This window comes from Rhinolophus ferrumequinum, chromosome 22 (genome assembly GCF_004115265.2).
Source record: "Rhinolophus ferrumequinum isolate MPI-CBG mRhiFer1 chromosome 22, mRhiFer1_v1.p, whole genome shotgun sequence".
Taxonomy (NCBI): Eukaryota; Metazoa; Chordata; class Mammalia; order Chiroptera; family Rhinolophidae; genus Rhinolophus; species Rhinolophus ferrumequinum.
In genome coordinates, this window is record NC_046305.1 from 18,666,463 (window position 1) to 18,690,611 (window position 24,149).

Here is a 24,149-nt window from a genome sequence, read left to right on the forward strand (position 1 = left end):
GTCTACCTCGGGCTTGCAGCCACGGCCCACACTGGTCAAGCTACAGTGATAAGGCCAGTGGCTTTTGAAGCATCTCACTTAAGCACTGACCTCCACGCACGCAGGCGCAGAAAAGAAGGGATCATCTTATCTGAAGCTTTTGTTAGTAAATGCTCCAAAATGGAGAGGCCAAATTCAAACACTATTTGGTGACATTGGGATCCCATGTGGTGGTGTGTGTGTGTGTGTACGTGCATAGGTACATGTGAGCGTGTGAGCGGAAGGGGGCAGGGCAGAACCCAGGCTCCTGCTTCTTTGTTACCACATTTCCAGAAAGAGCCTAGTTTTTACTGAAGGAGGAATAAGACCCAAAATAGACCAATAACTTGTCTGAAGTCACATGAGAAGTGACAAAACTGCTCCCTGGGCCCCATCTCCTTGCGCTGAAGCGGTCTTAAAATAGACACTACAGATAAAGGCGAGGTGGCCTGGTTGGAAGGGGATATGATTCAGAAAGAGAGAAATATCAGATGTTAATCATATTAAAGGAGGATTTAGATGATGCTAAATAGAGCAGCTCGTTGGGTATCTCTTGATGCCAGCCGTCCCCTGTTTCATTTTGGCCCTTGCGCTGTGAGTAGGGGATTAAATTCCAACCAGGTAAGGTTTAAACAACCCTAAAAGGCCTAATGTGCACTGTCAGGATTTGTTCTCTCAAATATGTTACACAGCAAAACTGCAGAACTCATCCGTGAATTTTGGGCAATTCTTTTACGAAGCTTGATGCATGCTGCTAAATGAATATTTGTCGTAATAAATATATAAAGTGTCCACTAGCACACAGTCGAATTCTCTCACTTTAATGTTTAGAGCAATAGATTTATCAGAAAGGGATGGGTGGCGGGAGGGAAATGAAGTTCTTAATAAGATTTCTTTAAATGTTTAGCCATAGTCATATTCTTCAGCTTTAGAGGAAATCTGCTAGAGAGTTCCCTGAATACAGTAAACCAGTGCTCTGTTACAAGAAACTTTTAAAACAGAGACTTTATAATTGTGAAGCAGTACAAGAAGTATCCCCACTTTTAACATGCTCAGCCAGAGAAAAACTTTGTTAATAACACATTTGGCACGCAACCTGTATAGATCTTGAAGAGCAATGATAAATTGGTGGCTCGTGGTATAACCATGCAAACTTTCAAAGCACAACCATGACTTCCGCACTGTTCAGCTTCCACATTCAGTTCTCTCTGAGCTACCAGAATTGATCTGCTACGACCAGTGGGAGAAGGGCTGGAAAAGGGATGGGTCAGCAGTGTGGGCAGTGGGGTTCAGGTCCCTTTATTGGCAAGCCAGACCAAGGTGCCTCTCTCTCCTTTGAAGTTGAGAGATTCTGGGGCATTTTTGGGTACGTAGCTAGGTGAGGAAAGCAAGCGTATTAATAACACAAGGTCCCTGCGTGAGCAGATGTGGGAGAAAAATTCCCATCCTCGAGATAGTAATAGAAGAAAAGGACCAACTTTGTCAAGTCACGGCCTGTCTACTCATCGTCAAGGGCTTCGGCCTGCAGAAAACTCTTGCCACATTCCCCCCTCTCACTATTGTTGCCTCAGCCAGCAGGGCTTTGTGTGTACTGGGCGATTCGCTAGTGTTGTCTCCTAGAGTCATCATGTTGCAATGAAAAATGGTTGCTGAAGCACCACATTAGCCAGTAAAGAAATGCCTTATCCATAGCTGCACATGTTTATTGTTGCATGGATTTTGCTTTCTGAGAATGGTCTATGGTGTTTCGTGTGTATCTAGAATATGCATGTTGTAGATACTGCATTTCCCCGAAAATAAGACTTAGCTGGACAATCAGCTCTAATGCGTCTTTTGGAGCAAAAATTAATATAAGACCGAGTCTTATGTAAGACTTATATGACTGGGTCTTATATTATATTATATAAGACTTGGTCTTATATTATATTGTCTTATATAAGACCAGGTATTATATTATATTATATTATATTATATTATATTATATTATATTATATTATATTATATTATATTATACTGAGTCTTATAGTAAAATAAGACCGGGTCTTACATTAATTTTTGCTCCAAAAGACGCATTAGAGCTAGAGCTTATTTTCGGGGAAACACGGTATATACGTGTGCGTAAGAGTGTACAAACCCAAAATAACACTCATGAAGTCACACATATGCAAAATAAACACAGGAGGTTCTCCTCCAAAAACAGGAAACACAGAAACAAAAACAAAAACAAAAGATCTTGATGGATCTCTTTCTTACAATAGGTACTGAGTAAATTCTCATCCAACTTCTTTCATAGAGGAAATAAATGCTGATCAAAGACAGAAACCATGAAATCACTGCCCCATCACCACTTCTAGACCTTCTTAGAAAACAACCTTTGCAGCCACCATTGCACAGAGCGTATTTTCAGCTCAATCAACATGCCAGAACCTAAACATGGAAAAGGCCTACGGGGCAGGGACGTCTTCTTCGGAAAGGGAACTTCTTCTCTGGAAAGGGGACACTCTGCCTGTGTTTCTTGTTGCCATTTTCTTTGGATTCTCCAGTTCCCTTTTCCATGGCCAAATGGGTCTTCTATGGACGCGGCAGAGTCAGGGAGCGGGAAAGGAAATGGAAGTGGGTCAGGTCCCCAGGACTCTGATGGGAACCATGGGGGTGGGGGTGGGGGGATAGGCCCTCATACCTGCTCTACCTCTTACCATCCCGAGGGATGTTTCTGTGAACAAACCAGATTTGGGGACATTTCTAAAGAAAGTTAAGTTTTTTTAAAAAATAAAAGAGAGAGGACCAAAAAATAAAGATGAGTTCCTACCTCAAAGTCATTTGCTTTATTGTAGTGCATGTTCAGAGCCCTGTACAGCTCACAGTCTCTGGTTATAGACAGCTCTTCAGTACTGGTGACTCCGTCGTTGATGGCTTGCCGTGCGTACTTCTCCATCTGAATGTAGTAAAACTCGCGGAAATTGCTAAACCACTTGATGAGCTGAGAGGTAATGCATCTGTTGAACTGTTGAATTTGAATAGTGAAAGGGATAAGAACACCGCTATTTTCTTAATTTAGTCTTTAAGCATTCGAAGCATTTTTCAAGTTCCCCTCCCCTCCATACTCAGAAAGGTATGTTTTTAATTCCACCAAAATGATGGCAGGAGAGGTGGGAGCAATGCTCTACTTACAGGATATAAAACCTACCAACAATGGAAATCACATCACAACCCTCCACACTGCGGATGGAAAACTCACATTCTACATCTGATTTTCCTTTAAGCCGAATATCTTACTTTAAACATTGTTCTTCATCTTTCAGTAAAACAAATTGCATTTATATACTTCTTATGGAAATTCATTCAAGCCATGAAACCCTGGGAAGAGTTATTATTTTCAAGTACCAGAGATGATCAGCCAACGATTTCACCACCAGCATGATTTTTCTTTAATGAGAAATTGTGTCATCACGTGACAGCCTCATTCAATGCTGCAAAATGGCTTTCACACAAAGGGGGAGGGATTTGACATTTGCTTATTTTTTTGGTAATGGGTGATCCCTATGGACACCCCACTATGATTCCACCTGATGTTTGCACATTGCAGTCATGTCCAGTGCTGTCTGCTCGGACCACCATACCTGTTCACACACTTCCTACAGCCAGCATTGGAGGAGACTGCTTTCTGTTGGAGGCTGCCCTGCCTGGGAAGTGTGGTTAAGATACAGGGCACAGACGGCATGGACAGAATCTTTAGTACATTTTTTTAAAAACGACAAGTTACCATAACAGGATTTGGCTTTAAAACTTTGTTCACTGAGTTTCCTCGATGACCTTTCAAAGGAAGATGTCTTCCTGGATTCACTGCAAATGATACCATTCCTAGTGACAGCACTCTGTTCGTGTAAATGACAGGTGCATCTCAACTTGCCAAGTCAAAAGTAATAAAACCATAGTTTTAGATCAGGCGGGCTGACAGACACCCCCTCCCCCCCGCCTTTTGTCATCACAGGCATTCCCTTCCCTGGGCCCCCAGAAAAAGATATACATTCATCAAAAATCAACAAAGACCACTTATCAAACAGTGGCCCTGAGAACATCCAGACTCCCACAAGATGACAGCTCAAGTGTGTATTGGGGCTGTAATTGCTACACAGAAAGTTGTTTCTATACTAGCAAAGATAATAAATGAATGAAAATTTATGGCAGAGAATGGAAGTAACAAGGAAACAGAAGCAGGGAGACTGCTGTTTCTCCCAAAAGGCCAACTTGCATCATAATTGCCATGAAGTTGCAAGGGCCCTTACAGATAATTGACCAGAAAATGATTAAGTCATCAGCAAATCGCTTCTGCTTGCAAGAGTTCAAACATGTACTTAACCTATCCAAGAATTATATTTTCACTCTGTGTGTCTGCTCTGTCTCTATTCAGCCTTGTGGGGAACCCGATTAAAAAGACAACTGAAGGACCCCCGTTATCTGATCTTCTGGTTGCCGATTTCAATAGAACTTAAACCCATTACGATTTGCTGAACTTGGAGTTCTTTCCATTTTATCTCAGCAGTAAAATACACTGTCCAAATTTCCAGACACTGAGATAAGGACTACAGGCCCCGTGACGGCTTACTGTTCCTTTTTAATTCTTTTAGAATAAGAAACAAAACATTACAAAATGATAGCAGGCTGTGCACTGGGGAATGAAAATTGCTTTGACATGGAGATTAGGCTTCTGCATTGTTACAAGACATTGTCTCATATGGACAAGGGTACTGTAGAGGAAAAAAATAGAAGGGTATTTTTTTTTTTTTCTAGAATGGTCATGAATGACCTAATGGGGAGGACAAAAAAGTAAGTGCACTTGCCATTATTTAGGAATGGGACATAAAGGGAGATTTAAAGCTCGTTGTTAGAGAATGGAAATAACAGAGAGAAAGAACGGGCAAAAACAACAGACTCCCAAAACATGAGACAAGTGAAATGACCAGCACAACAGCTTGAAGAACAGGGTCCCCCTCCACTAGAAGTGAACTGGAATTTGTTTGGTTTTAGTGGCTGGCTAAACGCAAAGGCAGGCTCCCTCTTTTCCAGATATTCACCTTGGGGGAGAAAAAGTGTTAAACTTTAAAGAATTCATTTCCCCCGTTGTGTAGTGGCTTATAAGAAAAGGATCAATTGTTCTATAAAGGAAAGCTCTGTAGTGTGTTAATGTGTTACTGCAAAAACTAATCGCTACAATAAAGAGGCTGTGTTTCCACAGCGTACTAGTCTCTGTGACTTTGATTAATGCTTCCCACGGGACATCTCAGCCTCAATATGGGCTGAAGAAACTTCCTAAATATTCAATGAGCATGGTCAAAAGATGTATAAAACAAATCAATCTGACACCTTAATCTGGCTAGGCAGCAGTTGACTCAAGGGGTGGAGGGAATGAGATACGTCATTTAACACTGCCAGCTTGAAAAGCTGTGAGCGTCTGTTCTGAGAAGCTAAAATGACAGTGACTCTGTTGTACTCAGTGGTCTAAGAGTTATTCGTTTATACGTTAAAATCAGCGCCCACTCGTGCCCAGGGCAACGGTGGGGCCCTTCAGTCCTTGGTATCTCTCTCACATCTGCTCCCTTGCCCTTCTTAAAGGGCTTGAAGTCCCGATGTGCTGTGCTTTTGGTCTGGCTAGCTGTCGTGGGGAGGGAATTTAGTTGGACTCTGTGAGAACGTGGAACTTTAGTTAGATTCTTGCTCTAGGAGTTAAGCTAAGTCAGCCCCGGTTCCATCCTTCGTATACAGTGACGATGTACGCTGTAGAACTTCTCTCACCAAGGCAAAGTCTCTGAATTGTGCATTCTTCTTTCTTTCCCAGGTAATTTAAAAGCATTTATCTCATGCACAGATGGAAGTCACTGGTAGAGAGTGACTTTTCCTAAGAAAAAATATAAAGGAAGATGCATCACCCTGGTAGGGCTCAGCTTCTGAAGCTGCTCGGAGGATTACCTCAGCCTTATACCATGTTCCAATAGTGTCTTTGATGATTTCTAGGTGACATGATATTCGTGAAACAAAATAGTTTCCACTAGTGTTGTTTCTCCTGGTGTTTGACTCACAAAACTAACTTCTGATCAGTACATGAGAGGAAATGACTTTATAATTTGGAAAGGTTACTTTGCTAGAATTAGGAATTTTCTCTTAGATGTATGTGGCCACAAAGACGTATAGGCCTTTCTCATTGTGACAAGTATTACTTGGTCCACAGACACACTGAATGTCTTTTTCAAGATATATGATGCAGGGTTTCATTTCTGATTAAGCCCTAAGGTCCCTTCCCCAATTTCTAGGGATCTCTCAGTTTTGTGGTGGTTTCTTGAATCCAGACTGAAATAAGATTTTTTGACTGTATATTCATATATAGAGAAACATGTAGTTATTTCAGCCTTGCAAATAATTATCCACATTTATATATCTATAACTAGATATAGAAAGGTATGTGTGTTTGTATACACATATATACACACTGTATACACTTATACATGTGTATGAGTATATTCATTGTCAACATTCAAATTCTGGATTTTCCTCACTATGAAAGAAATCCAAGAATGCTCTGCCATTGTTTTCTAGAAAGTTTCTGGAATATCTTGCCTGGGATCCCCTTCACTTTCTATACATGACTTTCCATTATCAGCAATGTAAGCTCAGGGAATACAAATTCATTTACTGCTAGCCAAAGGAAAAACATAATTAAGAAAGTTAAAATGTATAATTCATTCAAAAAAAACCAGAAACGACCTTCAGTGATTTTCTGCTTTGCATTATATGCCCTACTGCTTCCCTCCATTAGCGTGGATAATTGGGAGTTAACCAGACTCACATATACTTTAACAGCCTTCTCTCTTAGTACGGATAGAGTATGGGCAGGAATCCATAATCTGAATGTTAGCGCTTTTTAAAATAAAATATTCACTCAGATACTTAACTGTTATTTGGGTAGAGTGAGTGATTATTTGAAAAAGCTGAGTGACTGGATGTATTCTAAAGGAATGGAAACAATTTCTTGCGGAGTTTTTATAAAGCTACCAATCAACTGTCTCCCCACCCTTGCCCTTCCCCCTACCATGTGCACACACATGCAAAAACACGAGTGTTTCTAACATTGCCATCTACTGTTAGGTGGTGTCGCTGGCTCACAATGGCTGTTGCTTTCCACCCTCCAGGTGGCTGCATTTCAATGGTAGGCAAGTGATCCCTACGTACACAGTTTGTAAAGCTCTTTGGCCTTCTTGTGGATGAAAAGTGCCATATTAATAATATAAGCTACTGTCATTATATCACAACACTGCAAATCATTGCACTGAGAGGAGTGAAGGAGGCCACACACACACACCACACACACACACACCACACACACACACACACACACACACACCACACACCACACGTGTGGACGGTAACACTTCTGCCCCTCCCCTTCCTGTCCCTCTCAGAACTAAAGTGTTGGGAGAATTCTCTGGAAGAACTTTGCCAGGTTCTACGAGGCTCTAGAAGCTGACCAGTCCTCAACCACCTGACAAATTCTCTTCCGTGTGTGTGTTTGAGATGGTTCCCCACCAAGTCCAAACCCTTTTCCTGGTCTATGGTGTCACGCAGCCTTTTCTGTGTGTGCTTAGTGATTCTTCACCAGCCATATAAGTTACTGCTTTTCTCTGCCTCCCTGTCCTGCCCAGTTTGTTGGCAATGAATGAGGAGAAAACATGCCTTCCACTTAAGGAGCTCAGCCAGGGAAGGAGAAAGATAAAAGGCTGAAGTTGATACACAATTCAAAGCAAACAGGAGGGAAAACAGAACTTTTCTTACAAGGCCAAATAAAACATCAGTGAAGGAAACTGAAATGAGCTGGCCTGCGAAAGGGGGCCGACGAAGCAACGTGGGCATCGGGCACAAAACACTCTTCGTAGAGGGGAGGGGCGGAGAGCGGGCATGTTTTGGCAGCTCGTGAGTTCTCAATGGCAGAAATCAGAACGTGTACATATGGGGGTGGGCAGGGGAGGGTGGGGGAGAAAGCACCCAACTAATCTCAGCTAATGTAACGTTTAGCAAGATCCTTGGGTAATGATACCATGCGTGTCATTATCATCATCAAAACCCAATCGATGTTTTAAAAAGTTACAGATGATTAACACAACATTAAGTTGATGCAATTACTTAAACCACCCCCAACACACACAGACACACACGCACGCACACACACACACACACACGCAGAACCAGGAGGTCCCCGTATTCTGTAGAATGTGGAAGGCTGCAGCTGTAGGGCCGACAGCTTTCATATCCTCATTTGAATAATGTGTCCTGAATCTGTCACTTTATTCATTCTCCTTATGCTCAGTGTACTCTGCATCAACAACAAATTAAGTTGTAAATAAGAGACAATCATCACTTTTGTTTTTAAGCAGCTATTGCATAGAGAATTTCAATGTACGCTCCTTTTCGACGGGGAGAAAGAGGTGCTCGAGTTTGCTTTCATAAGCACAAATACAGGGAAACTAACAGAAACAAAAACAGAAACAGCTTACTGTTGCCGACGGGAGGGAGAAAAATATCCTCTAAAGCACATCCATTCAGTACCAGTAGAAATTTCTTCCAAGAAGTTACTAAGACATATAAAGACAGAGGCTAAGTGTCCCCGAGTACACTGGAGACCCACGTGACTTATTAATACCAGTCCTGTGGTCTTAATACGCAAGGGGTATCTTTGCTTGGTCCAGCTTTAGACAAAAGGAGAAGTGCATTAAATCAGTTACAACACAGGTGTGTCAACGAACTCCTTGCACACTCATCATCTCTATGAACTTCCACGAGTTCACATCGCTATGGCATGCACAGAAATTGAAAAAAAAAAATCAATGATGCACAATGTTCCTACCTTTACATCGGAGAAGTAGGTCTTCAGCATATTGGAGCTGGGATAGCGGGTATAAAAGAACATGAGCTTTGCTTTTTTCAAGTGATTGGGTGACAGTCCTTCCTGCATGTAGGATGCCACTGGTTAAGGAAAAAAGTTCTTTTTTTAAGGACCAACCACCTCCCCACCATCAGGAACCTGGAGGCCCACCAAGCAGCCATGGGAATTTTGGAAGGAAATGGCAGTGGCCAAGGAATTAATCACTAACTTGCTGCCGCTTGCTCAAAATGCCCATTGCCTGTCAGAAATGGCCAAATGTCACGGCGAGGATGTACAACTCAGTTGCAGAATCTTGGCAACTCTGTGGTGAGGATGTGCCCCTGTTGAAGGTCCTTGTCCTATCTATATGTTCACTTGTTGCTAAGGAGACAAATGCACCCAACACGTGCTACACAACTCATCACGAGAGTTTTTTCTTTTTCACAATTACAGTTCTGTTTATTCTTCCCTCCATACTCTGCAGTTCACATCAAATTATTATACTAATGTACGTGAAAACATAAAATGCATTATTTTGAACACTGTCAGGCAAGCTTCACATTTTACCTTTTAGTGCTAATCTAATGGAGCATCTTGACTCACTTTCTTCCTATCTCATTATTATATCCTTTTAATTGTTTCCTTTTAAATAATAGCTAAAATTTGGGAGGGGTAATTTTGGCACAGAACGGGGAGGGGGTGTTGCTTTTGTTAAAGCAACGATCCAAAACCAAATACAATTCGCATCTCCCGGATTTATAGTTAACTCCTTTGGAGAGTGGCGCAGTGGTTGAGACTAACAAATCAATAACTGTGGGTTAGCAGATCAATAAATGGCCACTTACCCAAAATAAGAAGGCCTATTTATCTGGAAACATCATTCCCTTTTAGATCTGTAAACAGCAGCAACTAAAACAGTTCCCAAGAGAACGTGAGGCTAACCATAACAATCCAGGCTTCCTGATTCTCCCCCAGTTTCTTGGCACTCCTCAGCAGACTCCGAGCTGGGATGGCTCTGGTCACATCTGTGCCGCAGCCTGGCCCTGCCATTTCCTCAGCAAATTAATGGCTTTATAATTTATCAGAAATGAAGATGCACGTGGAGAAAATCAATGTGGTCCCCCACAAGGTCAATTAAGGGTCCTTCCTAGAAGCTTCTCTAAGGATTTTCTCTTAAAAGAGAGTCTGGGAAAAAATAAGGAAAAAAAAAAAGTAAAGAAAACGTGTATGTGTGTGTGTACACACACACACAGTTTACTACCCAACAAAAATTTCACACCTTATGAAAAAAGATCAAATAAACACAAATATGTCGGAAAGGTAAAGGCTTCCAAATGACCTCCACCGAAAACAGCATGACCAATCTTAGGAACAGAAAGAAACCAGAAAGTAGCGAGAGAAGCATAATCAAATTAATACCGATAAGCTCTTCATATTGATAAACTTCTTACAACAGGGTGTTTAACCAAATATTCTGCTGAGAAGGTGATTAGCATTTCCTTTAAGAGCATGCAAATTTTTAAAAGATCACCTTGGTTTGTAAATAGAAGAGTTAAATATTGTGGTTCCCCCCCACGCCCCCCCACGCACACTGGAAATAAACACTGAAGAAAGAAATTTTGATTTGATATCTGTAAGCCAAAGCAGCTTAACTGAACTTGTGTTTTTGTTTGAGATTCTTCATGATTACAAAGACGATAATTTATGACTGACATACTTTTTGTGCCAAGGAAAGAGCTGAAAGGCTCTCCAGTAACCTCCATTAGACAGATAGAGAAGACTAAAGGAGCATAGCACACTTCAGGACCATCTGTCCAAAAGGATAAGTGAAATAATAGTTGCAAGCTGTCTCCTATTGCCTCGTGATAAGAGTTTTAGGCAAGTCCAAACTTCCACAAACATTCTCAGATCTGGGTTCTAATCTTTTTTTTTATTTTTTATTTTTCCTCAGACAGCTACATTGAAACAACCTGGAGCATTTAATTATTAGTGGGAAAAAATCCCAAATCTTTTCAATTTTGGTCTCATGCAAAACAAATTGTTTTGCGGTGGTTCTCAGATGGTTATAGAGCTACCCAAACTTCCTGAGGCTTTCCATACATTTAAATTATGCTAAGATGGTTTCTGTTCTTTTTGTTTAAAAGACAAAGCAAACTATCCATCTTATTTTTCGATGGGGACTTAGGGGCTTTTTATTTCATGAAAAAAAATTATTTTGATTCGAATTTCTCAAGTCTGTTTTTGCTTTAAAACGTTTCCTGTTGGTAATACTTGGAATTGATCAGTCGACATGGAACACAGAATAAATCTTTATCTCTTGCTCATCGTGTAATTGAGATAAAATTCCCATAAAATATATGTTTCTAATAAACTATTAAAAATAGCTAATGAAACATTTAAAAGCCAACAGTTAGATAATCCTTTTTTTTCCTCCTCAAAATAAATCTGAACTGACCAATTGGTTAATTTCCCTTTTAAGTGCTTGTGCTGAAAAGCAACTGTTCTTCCAAGAAAGCACTAGCTGTTTCCAGGATACTTACACGCGCACAATGACTCATGATGGAATAGATTCAGTAAACATACAGCTGTACTGAACACGAGCTAAGCTCCATTCAAGGCCAGGAAAGAAAATGAGCACAAATAAATATTAAGGAGGTAAAGGGGGGTGGGTGAGGGGGGACGAAACGCAAACAAGATCTGTGCAGGCAGCTCATGTGGCTTTGCCTCAATTCTCTTAGCCATAGCTTTGTGAAGACAGATGACATTCAATTCTATGTGTAATGCAAAATAGACAATAACTACTGAAACTTGAGACAGCTGCCAGGTGTAAAAAAAAAAAAAAAGAAAAAGAAAAAAGAAAAAAAAAGAAAAGATGATAAATCCATAAATTAATGAAAGACATCTGCTCGGGAATATAAAAGATCAGAGAAGTAGAGTACTACAGCTGAACCTAAAGCGGTGTTCAAACAACCTGAGAATCGAAGTGTTGTCTGTTTACCAAAGCACAATATAACCTTACCTAAGCGGGCAGCAGCGGGAGCAGCAGAGGCAGCAAAAAGGCAAATGGTAGAATAATAGGTTGTGAAGGCTGGAGGCAGAAAATTCTTTTTTCCAACTGAACTCTGAATCATGGCTAGCGATTCTGCAAGCTGTATTTCTAACCAAAGGGATCGGGACTGCTTACTTACAGTTTTGAAACCACTTTGAACCCAGTGAATTTTAGCTTTCTCCCTATGCTCTGATTTGCTGTTTCTAAGAGGCTTGCCCCCTAGAAACCTTAAATGGGGAGAGCAAAGACCTAAACTCCCTCATTTCATGAAAGTGATAAAGCAACTTGTCACGCCACTAAGTTCAACAGAACTGGTGCCATGTGTAGTTTAATGGAAATTAAAAAAAAAAAAAAATACTTACTTCATAATGGGGGGTAGGAACCCAGAATCATTCAGTCTTCTTTATACATGTTTCCCTAATATAGCCAAAAGAATTACTATGGCCCTACAAGACTTCTAAAAAATGTAAAAGGTCAACTTCTATGGATTATTTCACATTTCAGAAATTCATTTTTTAATCCATGTTTCCTTGTTGGATTTTAGTTTCAAATTACTAAGCCATTTTCCTTTCTAAACTTCTTCCAGTATTTTTAACATTCTCCCTAAAAGTTGAGTACGGGAGAGCAGGCTGTCACAGACAACAGGCTCCGTTTCTTCACCTGCATGTCTTAAAGGCTGATAATCCTTCTCTTGTGCTTTAATTGGGTGTATGCAAATGTTTGAGGCCTAAACAAGGCTATTTTTCTTGAGATGCAAAGAGGATGAATGACAAGGAACATCACGAAGAAAAGCAATTGGCTGGCTGTTTCTTTTGCAATTTGAATAAAACTTAATATTTGATTAAATAGATTCATTTGCAAAGATACTGAACACATTTTTTTATACCCAAGACGTGAGCTCTTGGAGCAGGTGCACTGACGTTCAGTTTAACATGCACACATTCACTACTTCCTTTCTCTTAGAAGGGATAATGAGGTAGTGTGTTCCATTATATAGAACATATATGCTTAATGTATTGAACTTAAAATGGATTTATCTGATAAGCTGGTGTTCTCAATAGTTCTTATCTTGACTACTTTGTTCAGAGAAACAGATGATGCCCTTTGCATTGGGAAAGAATTCTTTAAGAATTAAATTATTCATTACAGTTGGGAAAGCCATGAACTAAAAATAAAAACATAATAATGACAATTATAGTGGTACCATTTCTGCTCATTTCTAGTTATCTTTTCTAGGAATAACTGTACAACCCGTTCAAATATGGGCTTGTATACCTAAAACTGAAGTAAGACATCACTCATTGTGATCCCCAGATATTTCTTTAAACTCAACGTTTGAGAATTTTGCCTACACATAATCAGGTAAATCAAGGGAAGAACTCACTGCCATGCAAGGATGGAGAGAGGAGAAAAGTGGATCCAGTTTCCCAACAAACACTCAGATCCTCACTGGCTTCAGAATTATGTGGACTATAGAAAAGGTTGCTTGCCTATCTTCTTCCTAAGAAATAATTTATCCATGAGATAAATGGTTAAGTGTGATGTGGTAGAGGGAAAAGAGAAAGAAACAGGCTAGAAGGCTAGAAGGTGGGAAATGGAATCATTAATTGCAACGAGAGGCCCAAGTTATTTGGCTACATAAAAGAAACAACTCCAGGAATAAGCACCTAACATTTCATATGAACACAGGTGTTTCCAAACCACCACTGTTCAACAGAATCTTACATTGTTAGGAGAGAGGACAAGTTATTCATCTGAAGAAGAAGCAACTGTGTTCTCTTTAAAGCCTTTGATACTTGTAGAAATAAAGGAATTTCTTTCAATTCAAATCCTCAAAATTCCTCAGGGGATTTAGGAAGGGTGAGACAATGAACATGGCCAACACTTCAAGCAATCTAAAAGATTTCTTTTCATAGAAGACCCAACTTACTTAAAACAAAAAACAAAAACAAAAAAACACAGACATAATTATCTGCTTACAATGAAAAGTCTAATTAAAAAAAAAAAGCCATAAACTGTCATCTTGAGTTAAAGAGTGTAGTATGGACTTTTCGGACTTTGAAATCCTGGCTTCAAATAGTCACCAAAATAGGCCAATCCCTTGCGTGTGTGTGTGTGTGTGTGTGTGTGTGTGTGTGTGTGTGAGAGAGAGAGAGAGAGAGAGAGAGAGAGAGAGAGAGAGAGAGAGAGAGAGAGAGAGAGAGAGAGAAAGAGAAATGACCATCACTACTGTTGGCTTCAAAATGAAGTAAGAAATCTCTGAGGAGCAAGGGGGGTTTAGCCCCTGACAGTAGCCTGGTATGAAACTCAGAAGATGCTCGTCCTGCAAAGGGGTGAAAAAACATTCAAGCCATTGTGTCTTCTTACTTTGCCTTTCTTATCACCAACAGCTATACTCCAATCATATTAACCAATGTTTATTGCCTGCTTATGAGAACAGGTAAGGTACTCTGTGCAGCTCTGATTCCTGACTGGTGGATTCCATTTTAGATCTTTGAAAGGTAGAAGTTAAATCAGCAACCAACCCCAAACTCAATTTCTTTTTCTATACCTAAGTGCTCAACATCTTTCTCTTCCTTTCCCTCATGACATGATTCTCTTCTTCCTCACTGTGGAAAGAGACTCTGTGCTTCCTGTGGTTCTCATACTAGTTCCCCGTCAACCTTATCAGAAATCTTCACCAGTATCCTAAGACTTGGCTGGAAGGATGACCTTCACTGCCTAGGAAAACACATTTCCACCAGAGCTGGGACTGTGCACTTACGTGGCAGCCACTGGAGTGGGCTTACATACTAAAATGTCAATTTCTAGTCATCAAGACGATTGCTCAAAGTCCTCAATTTAGCAACAGCCAACTTAATTGCTAAATTTTATATCCATCTGCAATTTATTAAAGAAACATGCCTCTACCTGCCCCCAAATGCTATTATTCTACTATCCCAAACCACCAATGACTACAAGATTTTTAAAATTTTACTGCAAGGACCAATTTACAGAGAGAAAAAAAAATCGTCAGTTAAAAATAGCTGGAGTTCAGGACAGGGTCTAATAAAAAATACTATCACTGCATCACTACATCAAAGTCAGGTTCAAAATATAAAAGAGTCATAAAAAGAGCCATTTTTTTTAAGTCGAATACAGCTGAGTTTTATATTTAATTGTGCTCTCTCGCTTTCCAAAATAATTTGCTTTGTGTATGTTAGGACAAAAGATTTCTGTGTATGGCTGAACAGAGGTTAATCATGCATGGAGGCAGCTGCACCAAACCCAAAGAACAGACCTTGGGTGAACGAGAGACCGATGCCGTCTGAATAAATCAGTACCTGTGTATTTCCTTTAAAAAAACCGTGTCTCACTTCAAGATGAAAGAGAGAATCTAACTCCCCTCCCACATCCATCTTTCTCCCACCGCAGCGTCCCACCAATACAGTGCTCTCCATTGAATCATCCCCTCTTTAAAGGGCTGAGTTGGCCTAAAGGGAGACTTCGCACGGAATCTCAGGGATCTGAACCTGACTTTTCACTCCTTTATAAAACTTACCATCTTTAAATAAATAATATAGCGGATAGAATTCAGTATTACCATGAGATGTCCTCCCCCATCTCTGAATTTACTCTTTTTAAAAAAGGATAAGAATACAGGGAAAACAGCAGGAAAAACACTGCGGAAGAAGCGCATCTTAAATATTAGCTCTTTGAAGCAAATGACCTGTGAAAGTTGCAAAGATGTTGGTTTAGTGGGAAGGTTTTGTGCCATCAGAAGTGCCACACGTGTGGATGAAAGCTTATTACTTTGAATAATAGGAAAGATTGGGTTCTGAAGAAGATACTAATCTATATTATTCTACATATTGTGTAAACCTGACCCTTTGGGAAGCCCGTTGTTTTTGTTTTGGTTTTCCTTGAGGGGAAAATAAAAGGATATTGCACTTCCCGAATAAGGTGAGATTTCGGACATGTCTTGAAGATCGCCACACTCGGACTTGATAAGCGACAAAGACAGCCCTTCCGCAGTGCTGGGTGGGTGTGCTGGTGAACAAGGATGGTGGCTCAGGTGGTGGGATGCCATCTTGGTCCTCAGACTTGTCGTCTCCCTAGTTAAGTCTAAGGATTCAGGAGACGCTCTGTCTTTTCCCGAGAAGGAGCCGGAGGGAGCACCTAATGGACTCTGAAATGGGTAGGCCATCAAGGGAAGGGGGAAGGGGTGACGAAAGGTGGATGGGGTGAAGCCTGCGGTGGAGAGAGGCGACTGGTGCAGGGTCTGGTGGTGGCCGCCAGTAGGGGGACCGGAGGCAGACTGGTCAGATGAGTTTTTGCGGACAACCAGGGGCAGGGCTTCTGTCTGGTCTGTGGAACTGGGCATCTGTACATTGCCAAAGGTGTCCAGGGGGTTCGGAATGATGACGTCGCCAAAGCACTGCAGGCGTTGGTTGGTGGTGTGGAAATTGTGGTTTTCCCCATTGACTGCAAATCTGGCCTGGGGGATCTGGAGAGGTGGGAAGACCTGAGGAACCTGGCGGGAGGGTTTGGCCGCAAAGACTTTGACCACAGTGTCCACAACTTGCGACATGGCAGAGTTCAGTTCCTGTTTCAAGGTCTCGGCCAAATGTTTGCCTTCTGGTTGTAAGGAGTTTGGCCCGTGGTCTCTCTCTTTGTTGTTGCCTTCTCGCTTCGGCTTGTTTTCAGCCATTTCCTGCTCCCTGATCAGGGCCCGAGCTCGGTCAATAAACTGTCCTGGGTCTAGCTCGCACATCTCATTGTCTGACCTCCCCACGGAGTCCTGGGCCCTGGCATCCAGAATCTCCGAGCGCATGCTGTCTTCAGACAGGTTACCATCTTCATCATTTTCAGAATCAGTGCTGTCATAGATTTGGTAAAACTTTTCCTGCAGCTGGCGCAGCTGTTTCTGCATGTCCTCCAGCTGCTGTTTCAGCTGTCGGCGCTCCTCTCGCTTCTGTTCTTTTCGGGCTGAAACCAGCTGCTGGAAACTCTGTTGCTGCTGCTGGGGCAGCTTTTGCTTGCGTTTGTTTTCTCTGTAACTTTCTCGGGGACTCACAGACTGCGGGGCCATCTCTCTTTCATTTTCATTGCCCCTTAATGCCACACTGGGGGAATGGCTCATACCCCGAATTATATTCTCAACCCGGGCGCGCTTTGCTCTCAGGTGCTCATCACATAAGCGATCCATATCAAACTGGCTCATAGTAGGCCTGCCAAAAGGGGAAAGACACTCTGGGGGGCTGTCTCTTGAAGAGTTGCTGCATATATCCTCCTGATGTACTTCGGAGCCTGTACTAGAGAGACCGCTGGCTTGGAAACTGGGCTCCGTGCCACCATTTTTGTTCATGTTATTTTTCAACAGCTGGGAAATTATGGTTGCTCCTGGAAAAGGCATCATGGCATCTTCATACGAGTTCGCCCTCTTCAGCAGCTTGCGGAGTACATTTGACTTCTCCCCATCTGCATGCTGCACCACAGAATACTCAACATCCTGCTCGGAACCTTGGGGATTCATGGCACTAAAAAACGTTGCTCTTGCCTTAGCAAAAAATGCAGATGCTGTCCCTACCGTCCTTTTCACTCCAATGTCAACTCTTCTCCTCTTGGTTTGCCGGCTTAAGAGGGCTGTGCTGTCATGGTCAGGCATCACTGGACAGTTATTGTGCCATCTTCAAAAGCTCGTCAGCTGGGCACAGCTCAAGAATCCCGGGACCCTGGCCAACAGAACAAAAGGACTGATGAATCATTTTCTTTAAATTTCTCCAAATTTCCTGACCTCAATCCTGAATCAAATGCAAAATGCATAGGCTCTGGGATTTATGGCACATTACAATTATTGCAATTTATTATGCACTCTGCCTGAAATGAAACATTTTTAAATATTTCTGCTCCACTGGTTTAAGATGGATTAAGATTAAAAAAAAAAAAAAAAAGCAAAAAACTGCTTAAGCACCAGTAATATGATTCTCTTTCACAAATGCCTAAAATGATACTGTTTATCTTCAGAAGAAACAGTAGATTATAAGTACACAGCCTCTGACAACCAATTGATTAAATTTTGGGCATTGAGATTCATGTTACAAAAGAAGATGAAAGTGGGCTATACTTAAGAAATAAGGTTAAATTTGGAGGCTGCGTGAAATTTGGATGAAAAATTCCATTTCTGCATTAAAATTATTGTGGTTTTAATGCTATGAAAAGAAAAAGACTTTAAAAATAAATGCAAATATTTAACACATACTCTTTATTGCTGAATTTTAAAATATTTTCATCATATGTGAAATGGGAAGGAGCACACCCCATCAGCATCTTTTGAACATAAATGGGCAATTTAACATTGAAATAAATGCACAAATACTCATATTACAAGTCTGCTTATTTAGCATAGCTGTGCATTTTTATTAGTAAAATCACATTTGAAGATGGTGTCTGTTTCTATATTTTAATGGAAGTATGAGAATATTTATAAATTTCCATGATGTCCTTTTGATGACCTAAATTATTATAAAGGGGCTCACTGCAAAAAAAGAGGATATTGTCACCTTTTAGAAATCAATAAATTTAGTTAGGCAAGGATACATACACAGCTTCCGGACTAGTTTTCTTCTGTTCAAATCTGCCAAAATCATACTTCACGTGCCTAAAGAAACTCTTTAATATACACCATTTGTGAATTGCATGTCTTATGCCAAATTTAAGGGGGAAAAAAACAAAGACTGAACGAAGATACATAAAGAAGAAAGAAAATCACATCACTCCAATATATGTGAGAAAGAGAAATACCTTCTCTGCCTATGAACTTCCCTTAGTTCTTGGGAATACACCATAAAAAGAGGACATCCTTCCTTGCATTTTATAAAAGGCACTTGACATATTTTGTGACTTACTAACAACTGATGCTAATACCCAATTTGGCATAAATATAAAATGTCACATCTTTTTGCTTACAATTAACATTTTATGAAGAAAATGAGAATATTTTTTTCACACACGGTTTATCTAATATTAAACTTCACGTTTGCTTAACAGAGCACATCTTCACAATAACAGGGTCCATTGCCAAAAGCAGCGTGCAGAGTGTTTGGAACAGCTCCCATCTCTTTCGGTTCACCTGTAAAAACATCTACGTGCTCCCTAGGACTGCATCTGTGGCTAGTTTTAAAGAATGACTATCCATGCAAATAGGCATAATTTCAGCATGAAATAACCTGTAAAAATCAAGAAAATGCTCATTGCTTAGATGGCAGTGTGTATTTTTTTTTTAAGTGAGAAAGATTTCATCAAGCAGTCCTTGCTCCTGGTTTCTATATGAAGATACAACATTTTAAAAGAGCCTGTTTGAGAGGATCATGAAAGCAGTATGATGCCTCTTTATATATTTTTATATGCTTGAGAATAAAATACGTTTTGTATGCTCAGGATAAAATTTCCTGAATTTGGAAGAGAAACATAGCTTAATAACTTTAATATTGGGTTCAAAATCGAATTCAGAATAACTGAGACCCCCTCACACATTAATAATAAAATTGGTTTCAGGAATCCAGAAAGGCAACGACAAATCTTTCACTAACACATTCGATATGATAAATCAGGTGTAGCTGTCAGGTGAGAGGAAAAAAAGGGAAGACGGAGACAAACAAGAAAAAAGATGAATTATTTCAAAACTCAGAAAGACTTGCACGTTGTTGGGAGGTTATTTTTGCATGCATACCAGCTTTCCAAAACTAGACTTCGCTGTCATTATTTTTAAATTTTACCTCTTTTCTTTTTGTGTGCAAATCCTTTTCTCTTTAGTACCACCTGCAAAGCACGCGGATCTCCAATCACAACATTGAACAAACTTTCTGTAGTATTTTTCTCCCCCAATTCACCTTAACACCTAAACTGGATTTTCCTGCTACCCACCCTTGCTATAGGAAGAGTAGCTCTGCAACAGAGACTCAGAAATGAGATGCTGGTGTAAGAGGTGAGCACAAGGTCATCCACAGGCATCCTTCCTTTCCCAACTGCCATTTACCTTGCGTCAACTGCACTTCCTCTCATCTAGCCTAGGTATCAACAGCTGCATCCCTGCTTCATGCCGGAGCCAAGAGGCGGGCTGTGCTCTTCCTAAGGTGGAAACAAATGATACTCTCATCTTCAGTGGAGACTAAGTGTGAAACATGCTTGTTGGGTCTTTTATGAACAAAATAGCCTATAACTTCCTCCAAATTCACCAAACTCATCTGTTTTTTGCAATTCTCTTTTAACTGGTCAGAGTTTTTAGATTCAATAATGATTCGTTTCTGTTTGGGGCTAAGAAAATGTAATTCCTTTTAGGTCTTATTGTAAAATGTCCAGCTGAGACATAATAAATAGGATGAAACAAATGGGAAAAATAGGAAAACTATTATAATCCAGCACGACAGGGCATTATATTAATAGGCACAAATAAATATATCTCTCCATATAGCTTAGACCTAAACTTAGAAATAAAAGTAATAGTGCACGTTGGGCTGATAACCCTTGGAGGCTCTAGGCAGGATTAAATAATTATAACTGGTTGACACCGTACTTTACCAACATAATGTCTCATAAGCAAGTTATATATGTAAATATATTTACTACATAAGAAAACATACTGTTAAATGACTATAATATAAACTAAATCACTTGCAAACATTTTCAAAGCATTTCCATGATTTCCCAATTCAGAATTTAGAGAATGCTATGGAATGACTTTAAGATTTTAAAAATTCCTTTATTTGTCAACATATATACTAAGCCAGAATGTTTCAACTACAGTTATAATTGATTCTTGTGTGTTATGTGCCGTTGAATCGGCTCTGACTCCTGGCGACCCTATGAATGAGTGACATCCAGTGTCCTGTCCTCACAGCCCTGCTCAGCTCCTGTAGACTCGAGCCTATGGCTTCTTTTATGGAGTCAATCCATCTCCTATTTGGTCTTCCTCTTTTCCTGCTGCCTTCTATTTTTCCCAGCATTACTGTCTCCTTATATTTTAATTTTAACATTAATTTTGAGTTTTAACCAGGCACTATGAAACCTCTTGGTCAGCAATGGTGAATATCAAGATCAGCAAGTATGTAGAAAAATACTGATGTTGAATTTGAAGTCAAATGTATTACTGATCGGATACACATACTCTAATCCTGTAAACTCCTCTTTAATTAATGTGAAAATCTATAGAGAATATTTTTCACTATTAAATATTTTGTTGCACCATTTGGCATCTAATTACACAAATGCTTTGGTAATTCCTACACAACGGATATCTTAGCATAGCAGATTCCTCCCCAAAAAAGATAATATCAGAACAAACATCCAGGTATAATCAAGTAAGATTTTAACTACTCCAAAAGAGTCTTCTTAAAATCTGAATTATCTGACATTCTATTTAACATAATCCTGAGGTAGCTGATAGCTTAATGTCAGTAGAAAATAATTTTCAGTGAAGAATTTTGAAGGAACACCCCGGGGTGAAGTAGAAAGTGGTTAAGAGCTCTTACTTTAACAAAGAACTTATTTTGGGGGGAGGGGGTGTGCAACTTTTACACAATTATCTGGAGTCCAGATTTTGGACAAAGAAGTGTTTCACTACGGTACTTATCCAGATAGTTCAGACACATCTTTTAAGAGGCAGGGGGAGTGTAAGGTTGGCATGGTTTCTCATTTGGATTATTTAGGATATCTGTCTTTGTTAATAAAATGATTTGAAGAAATTGCTCAAGCTGACACTTCTTTTAGAAACCATCATTTCACTGGACCTCTCCTCTATTTGGGTCAACCTGGTTATGAAATTTCAAATGGAATATCACTATCAAAAACATTTTCAATCAATCTAGAAATCAGTAACTCCGGGGGGGAAATCAGATGATTTGATTTAGGTAACTCTCCTCCAACCCCCAGATGACTATGCTGTCCCCTTCACTGTATTCAAGAGTTCATTTTGTTAATTAGCAAGTTTTCCTTTGGAGGTGTTTCTGCCTAGGATCAGGTTAAGGAAGGCTTTGACGTTTATTTTGAAGAACTCACTTGACATAAGTTAATACTTCAATTCACTAAGCTTGTATTGTCAAAATCTTACATCAGATTTAAAATTTTCGTATCATAATAGAGTTCTCAAATCATAACCATTTCATTTCAAATTCCTCCATGCTATCAAAAATTCCATCCATTGTCACCAGCAAAATGAACATATAATATTTCCTGAGACATGTCTAACGTATCCATATTTCTACTCATGTAAAGGGTAATAATTCACCACATTAGAAAATCAGAGTGAGAAATAATCTCAAGAGAATAACACACTTTTTTCTTTTCGTAGAAATTTGAAACACTCTAAATATCCTTTGAAGATTTTAACTACAGTAGGCAATAAGGTGTGAGAAATTTCTTATGTATATGTCCTTTCCAATTTATACAGGTTCTTATATGAAGTCCTATAATAATATGTCATGTGCAATCCATCTTCATATTATAAAATCAGTAATGTTTTATAATTTCTTTTGTTAATCCTGAACCAAAGGAATTTCTTATATTAGCAGTTGCAAGTGCAAGACAATGCCTAAAATGATATAAGAAATTCAGGGGGAAAATTTATACTTTGAACAAATGAAGAGCAAGCCTGGCAGCTAGCTTATGTTTTAAGATTGCAAGTGCTACTTGTAGAGGAACGATGCTAGGAAATGAATAAAGTGGAAACAAAGATACACGTTATGTATGCATGACTTTTTCCCCCACAAGGTAGTTATTAAACTAAATAGAATTCTGTATAATAGACACATAAAAATATCAGTTAAGTGCCAATCACAGATAACCCCTATTAAAAATAAAGCAAAAGAACATATCCGTAGATGACATTTTAATTATGAAAGAACTTCAAAAGCATCCAAGTAAAGTATTAGAGGGAAACTTTGATGTTGAAGTCTAAAGAATAAATGACACATACTGTCTCATTTTCATGAAACAATGATCATCACCCAAGTAACAAAACCAACAAAAATCATTCACCATCTAACCTAACTCGATGCGACTCAAGAAGTAGCCTGTGTAAAGAAAAAAATTTAAAGGCCAAGTTTTAAGAATCCAGATATAGTGCTTAGATTGAATTCTCAATATCTTCCTCACACATCAAGCTACAGTCCTTACCTTCGTCTATTTTACCATTATATAAACAGGTCCGTGTTGTGTGCATGGACAGGTTAACCTGAACACTCCCTTTTTCTTCCTCACTACATACAACTCATTTCATTTTGAAAATACAAAGAAGTTCTTGCAAGAAACTCTTCGTAGAACTGACTGCTCACATCTTGCATCAAATAGAAAAGCACAGTTACCTCTCACGTACTTGAGATTTTCCTTCTTCATCAAAGTAATAACTAGGACATCTGGCACATGTCTGGTACAATGACAGGCTCATTCTACTTTATGAGAATATTTAACATATGACTTGAAAGAGTTTATGCACATACCTATTCTTTCTGGGCAGAGAGAAAGCATGCTAAAAAGATAAGCTTTAACGATAGTAACACTTTCAAACTGACTTTAGTATTCTTGGCAGTTACACACACCACCCACGGCTGTCCAACACACAACACACACACACACACACACACACACACACGCCAGCTCTCACCCCCACCCCTACCCCACCCTCACCACCACAGACCTGGGAGATAGATAGATAGACATAAACTGGACGGAAGCAAAGGGAAAGTCAATCTCCCTCCACCTGCTGCCTGAAGTGGGGGTACTTTCAGCCGCCTGGCAGACAGCAGCCTGAGACACAGCCTCAGCAGCAGCCTGCCAACATCCTTAAGAAAAATAAACAAACACATACCAACTTGGCCCCCACCCCCAATCAAAGAACTCACATGGCAGGGCTCAAAACATAGCAACAGCCCATTCCCATTAGCTCAGACAATCCTATTAACCAGGGCAACCATAAATTCATAAACCTCTACAACCCTGGGGCATGCACTGTGGTCTGGAACTGTACAGACACACACAGACACAGAGGAAATTTGCACCTGTCTTTCTTGACACAACACACCTGTCAGGCCTGCTCATGCGCACTCTGCTAAAAAATACACCTCTGCCTACCTAGTTTAGGAAAGGAAATGATTATTTTTTTTCATAAGGGAGGGTATAGGTGGGAGGAGAGAGAGA

At 39.9% G+C, this 24,149-nt stretch overlaps 1 protein-coding gene across 7 annotated transcripts in view; it reads right to left on the reverse strand.

Moving 5' to 3' along the window:
- The window catches only part of PROX1 (prospero homeobox 1), a 56,734-nt gene that overhangs the window by 25,617 nt on the left and 6,968 nt on the right, over nt 1-24,149 (reverse strand). For 6 of the 7 annotated variants that reach the window (XM_033092702.1, XM_033092704.1, XM_033092703.1 and 3 more), the window contains 3 exons: nt 15,904-17,692; nt 8,912-9,019; nt 2,828-3,022 (listed from right to left, as the gene is read on the reverse strand). In XM_033092702.1, coding sequence (XP_032948593.1) covers nt 2,828-3,022; nt 8,912-9,019; nt 15,904-17,625 — 2,025 coding nt within the window. In that variant the 5' untranslated portion in view covers nt 17,626-17,692. Of the gene's footprint in view, nt 1-2,827; nt 3,023-8,911; nt 9,020-15,903; nt 17,693-19,995; nt 20,088-24,149 lie in introns of all 7 variants that reach the window. The other variant, XM_033092705.1, reaches the window with a different exon arrangement.